At 39.3% G+C, this 6,000-nt stretch overlaps 1 protein-coding gene across 1 annotated transcript in view; it reads left to right on the forward strand.

Moving 5' to 3' along the window:
- ABCC4 (ATP binding cassette subfamily C member 4) overlaps positions 1-4,555 on the forward strand; it is a 142,031-nt gene extending 137,476 nt beyond the window's left edge. Inside the window, exon 31 of the mRNA XM_058018984.1 lies at positions 155-4,555. Coding sequence (XP_057874967.1) covers positions 155-262 — 108 coding nt within the window. The 3' untranslated portion in view covers positions 263-4,555. The remainder of the gene's footprint in view (positions 1-154) is intronic.
- Positions 4,556-6,000: the final 1,445 nt, after the last annotated feature.

Genomic DNA, 6,000 nt, shown 5'->3' on the forward strand with positions numbered 1-6,000 from the left:
GACATACATTCACTGAATGCCACTAACCTGAAGTTCCTGTTGTGGTTCCTTGAGGATATGTATTTATCTCTACTATATTTATCTCCAGAAATATTGTTTGAAGCTAAATGGACTTTGGTACATAATTACTCAAAGAATCTAATATTTTTCCTAGGTATACTTCAGTAAGAATTACCCAGAAGTTGTTCAGAATGGTCAGCTTGCCACAGACTCCTCCTTGGATCCTTCCTCAGGATTATGCATAACTGAAACTGCACTGTGATTCCTCATTGCCTTAACTGTTCTCTGCAGAATGTAAACCTGAGATCATCTAAACTTGGTGTCAACGGGAGAGGAAAGGGAGGGGGGCAATTCTTCGCACTGGACATCCTTCCTATTTAATACTGAGAAGAAAATTTATATTGTCCCTGTTTCTTTCATTTCAGTGCAATATGTTTTTCTTTCCAGCTAATTATGTTTGTATTGCTAAGGAAATTAGGCAGATTCAGTTTTTATTTGAAAGTTATGTGGTAGAGATCTCTTTTATTTAAACAGGTGCAGGACACCTAACAGGTCTAGTGTGCATATTTGGAGCTTAGTAAAATAATGGGAATGTGTCCTTCTCTTTTCTTCTAGAATTATTTTGAGAGCAAGCAAAACCAAATTTTTCTCAGTGTCTCTTTAGCATGACAGCTCTGTCTGAACAGCAGATTTGGTAGTGTGCAACTCACTTGTCTAGAGAAACTGTCTTTCTACCTGTCACAAGTACCTATGCAGGCTGGTAGGAAAAAAACTTGAAGAAGCCAAAAACACTTTTTCATTTTGATAGAAAAGTACTATATACTTTTTTTTAATAAACAGTTCAAATAATGCTGTTCAAGATGAATGTAAATATTAGTTTTATTTTGCTAAAATCCAAATGCTGAAAAATCAGTCTCAGTCTTCTGTGCTTCAGCAGAAAATTACCACATTTGCACTGAAGAAATATTTAAATAATTTAACATACATTCCTCTTTTTACCCAGGTTATCAAAGAAAAAAAGGTATTAAAATAACTTGAGGAAATGTTTGAATGACATGTCATTATACCTAAATACTGTGTAGTACAAAGTTATCTTCAACACAACACATTGAAATGTATACATTATTTGCATTTATTGTGCCTTAATATTTGTGCCTTCAAGCCAAAGCTGTAACTGCAGGGTACACAACAAATTCATTAGATATATGTTAAAAATACGTAACTTTAGTTTTGCATCAGGGGTTCTGTTGAACTTCAACTGTATGAAGTTACCATCCTGCCAGAATAAGTAGGAAAATACAACCTGTAGTTTCAAATGGCAGTTGCTGATAGAGAGGAATGCAGTGAGAAAGGGGTTCAATATTCATAAGTTATGTCCTGATTTGGCAAAGCACTTCAACACAAAGGCACTACTCCCATGCTTGAAAAATAAATGAAGCAAGTGCTGTGCTGCTTTAGGTCTTTTCAAATCTGAAAAAATTTGAGCTATTCTTTGAGGTCCAGTAGAAAATACATCTATTCATCTTGTTGTTTAAAGGCCACAGGAGAGACTAAAAGGCAACAGATTTCTTCAGGAAATGGAAAATACTGTGCTTTTTTAAAAATACTGAAGATGCTTGCTATTACCTTTGTAATGCCAAACAAGTGTTATTTACCCAGTATTCATCCAGTGGTCTAAAAGTAAGGCAAACATGAGTGTTTCTCATTTCAAGCAGTTCTACTAGACTGCAATTTAGTCAGATACAAAGTTACTTCTTACTGAGGAGTAAATTGAGGCCAAAGCCTGTGCCTCAGCACAACCACTCATTTTGCACATCTTCCTGCTCGGACCCAGCCTGATGGTGAGAGGCAGAGTCCCTGTTCCCCTGTTACAGCATCCTCCCTGCACTGGGGCTTGCCGTCCTGCTGTGAGACCGCATGAGACAGGGGCTTGTGTCTGCAGTGCCACCAGCCAGCTTTCTGAGGGACAGGGGCTTTTGGGGCTTGTGGAGCAAACATCAGGCATCAGTGTGTGCTGGTAAAATCCTCTCAACATGCTTAAAAATCATTAGGGGGAGTCACAAAATGAGATGTTTTTGCCCCTAGCCTTTTTTGTCAAGTCCTAACACTTCTCCTGCAGTGTGTAGCGCCTTACACTGGAACAAGTTCCACTGAGATCGATGGAACTGAACTTCACACAGTGATGTGCAACAGGAGGCTAGTGCTACATCTGATGATAAAATACCAGCCAGCCAGGGGCAGCTACCAGCCACTGAGCCACGTGGCACAAATGTGCTCATGTGTGCAGTGCTTATGGCAGATCCTTCTGAGAGCACACCAGCCACATCCACTTTCTGTGTGGCTTGGCCTTTCTCTGAGCTGCTGCAGTCCACCTGCACAGCGTCCTAGCACACAGTTATCCTGTGCGTTCCGTGGCTGTTTTCTTTTTCATTAAAGTTGTCTGAAGTAAGGATAGGGCTGTTCTGCAGCTGAGTGAGAGTAGTGGTTGCATTGCACAGGTATGTGAAGATGTAAAGTTTAAATGTGTAAAGTCATGTTAGATAATTCTAGGGGATTGTGTAGTGTAAAGAAAGTTCAACCTCATGGCCTTGTCCACAACTGCCTTTTTGACAAGGATCTGTGGATCCATGTCCAAACTCTGCTCAAGCTTTGCCATGAAAAACCTCATTTGAATGGTGCAAAATACAGCTACGGTGAGCTGATCAGGAAGGCAGTGCACTTCATCGAGTTGGGAGTTTGAGCTCCTTTGTTTATCTTCTTTTTTGAGAAGTGTGAATATATTCAGAGTCTCTGTTCTACGATATGGAATTCTTATTATTGTTAAACACTTAGTTCTTATAGAAGAAGAAATGTGATGTATAATACAGAGTCTTTTAAATACTATAAGAGAATAGTAAGTTCTCCTGGCCATACATACCTTAGTTTATATTTTTTTTATCAGACCCAAGGAGATCTGCACATGTAGACCAAGGGTATAATTACAGTTTTAGTTCATTTCAGCTCTGAAATGAATCTATGGTAAGTTATATTTCAGAGCAGAACTCCAAAACGCTGGCTGCTGCAGACTCACTCGTATGAGACCCTGACTGATGTGGCTATCAGTCTATAAGCTAGAATTAATTTGATCCTGTAGCCTTTTGAATGTGCACAAAAATGTTAGGTATCTCTGAAAATGCTGATTCTGCTTCTCTACGTGTTTTGGCAGGACACTACTTGCTGTAGGTATCAAATGTCAATATAAGACAAAACAAATTTCTTACAAAATCACACTCGAAACCCATAAATTGCTGAGTAGAACAACTGATAGCAAGTCATTCATGTCTGTCATTGGCATTATTTCATCTTTTTGGTTTAAAGCAATAAAAATATTTTATTCAGGAAACTGGTTTTGCTGGTGTTGTTGATAGCTGTTTTGTTCAGATGTTGATTAAGACCGACTGACCCATTTCATTTTAAATGTGTAAAAAAGGTGCAGTGGACCTGAATGGCAGAACTCAAATCAGCGAAAGAAAAAGGCCTTCGTGTGGTGAAAGCCTCGGTCTGTTAAATGAATGCATTATCTTTCCAACAAGGTGTTTTATGTTTCCTTACAAAGAAAAATTTAAATAGTTTTAAGCTTCCATTTTGAAAAATGTTGTGCTTTATTTGAACATAGCAAAGCAGGTTACTCTAAGTTGCATACCTTACTGGGGATATTGGAAAAAGAACTCAGTCTCCCGAGTTATTCAAGCCTTTAAAATATTTCTTCGCCATGAGGTGCCTTAAAGTATTCCAGAGTCTTATTTCTAATAAATATAATTTTATACAGTTATTCTGAAAATCATCAGTTACAAAACTCATGTTTCTTAGATGTAAAAATCTAGGAACAGTGTCTACTTCTGATCCAGAGAATTGTTTTTCTTACATTTGTTTTGGTCTGTCTTTGCTCCACCCCTTCTCCAAAGACCACTGTGAGCCGACAGACCATGTTGGCATTTCCAAAGCCACAGTTTGCCAGGATAGACAATTTAATGTTTTAGTTATTTGCTTGTTTTAAGGACAAAAATTCTCTTTAGTAAACTGCACCATGAGCCAGATGGGTGTAATCTTCTGTGATACCATTTGTACTGCCCTTAGGAAGAGGGAGGACTTTCTGGCCAGCCTCAATAATGCTGTTTTCTTAAGTAATGTTGATGGCTTTTTTTAGCCTTCCCAATACACGTGTGAAATAAGATTGCAGAAAGAATCATCAGAAATGCTGCTCTTTTTTTTGTTGTTTAGCTGACCCTTTGAAATATCTCAAAATATTCAAAATTTGCCTCTTTTTTTGTTTTGGAGGGGGGAAGAAAGAATTGAAATCACTTCTTCCTTGTGGTGGTGATGAGCATGATAGTTTTGCAGCAGATGTGGCTTTCTGTGTATGTTTTACACTGTGTAACAGCGCGCTGCTTTTTCATCATTTTAACTCTGGTTTTGTTTTGGTTTGGTTCTTGCCTTTGTTGTAATAATTTGATTTTGGCATTACTATGGAATGGTTTCTTTTGTGGACGTTCATGTGACAACTGCTGTCATACAATAAAAGCCATTTCTCAGAAGCCTGTCTTAAGTCTGTTGTCATTGCAAATATGTGGCTGAAGGCAGAAGTTACGGGCTGAGCTAAATCAGGACATGTCTGACATCTCAAAACACCTCTCGGTGCCATCAGAAGCCCCAAGAGCTGAAAATGTACTTGGAGCTACAAAACACAGTAGTACATGCCAGCTTGGTTTTACCAGTTTTCTCCAGTCTGAGATCTCTCAGATCACATTACCAAGATTTTAGCTTTAATTGCTGAAAAGTATTGCAAATACATTTTAAAAAACTGTGATGGAAGAACCACTGAGGTTGCACCAGTGCAGACTGGGTATGGTCTCTGCCCAAAGCAGCTGGCAAGCTCAGTGGGCTGGACAGTGGAAATGTGGTAGGTCAGTGGGCAGAAGTGAGGTGGTTTAACAGCATAACTCCAAAATCTGGTGTTACCTCTCAGTCCTGTGCTTCTGTCTGATGAGCTTGTTGCTTAATTTAGCAAGACACTCGGAAATTGCTTTTTCTGAAAACCATGCAGAACTCTTCCCTATGTCTTCCAACTGTCTCAAGTACTTCACTGCTATTTTGATGCAGAATTTTTGGTATTGGATGAATTGTGCATTTGTCAATAATCCCTCAGTGCAGCAAGTTTCAGGACCTGGTACAATATGAATTGTCATCTCTTCTACCATGGAATATGCATTAAGAATTTCTCATATTTCTACCAAACACAACCACCATGCAGCTTAGTTGCCTCTAAGTGAATTTGGCTTGGGTTGTCACAGCACAAGTCGCCTGTGGGATGTGCAATATCCATCTGGAGCTATATCCTCCCAGAGCAAGCACTTGCCAAATGTGTGTGCTGCTGTGTTTATACAGAAGTTCTCTTTTAGAAGTGGAAGAGGGAGATTTGTTCCCTTGCCTGAAAGAGAGCTGCTGATAAGTAACAAAGCCAAAGATGATTTTTAGGAATCTGCTCACAAACAAGCATGAATTTCATAAACTCCATGTTTAAAGTTGGTTCATAAATTTGTAGCAGTATTAATGTACAGAGAATCAGGGCCATACTCTGATGTATGAAACCAGGTTTCCACTGTCTGCACCTTGGCACCATTTAACTCCCAAACTGGCCTGGAATCAATAGCTTCATCTGTTTTGAGATACAAAATTCCCTATGGATCTTAGCCACGGATCCAGCACATGCTGGAAAGTACAATAACTTTGAGGAGAAACTGGAGGTACTCCCACTGCCATTCAGGAGCCAGGGCACATCTGGCTTTTAAGTTGCTGTGCTCAACATGGATACTGGGATCATACTTGCTTTCTTCAAACACATGAGTTAAAAGCTGCACCAGAGCTCTTGTCCCTCTCCTGCATGGGATACCCTGGTTTTTTAGAACATACTTTTGGACGCTGTAGGTTTTCCTTAGGCTGAGTTGTTTGGATCTTCCCATC

Source organism: Melospiza georgiana, chromosome 2, assembly GCF_028018845.1.
Source record: "Melospiza georgiana isolate bMelGeo1 chromosome 2, bMelGeo1.pri, whole genome shotgun sequence".
In the NCBI taxonomy this organism is placed as follows: Eukaryota; Metazoa; Chordata; class Aves; order Passeriformes; family Passerellidae; genus Melospiza; species Melospiza georgiana.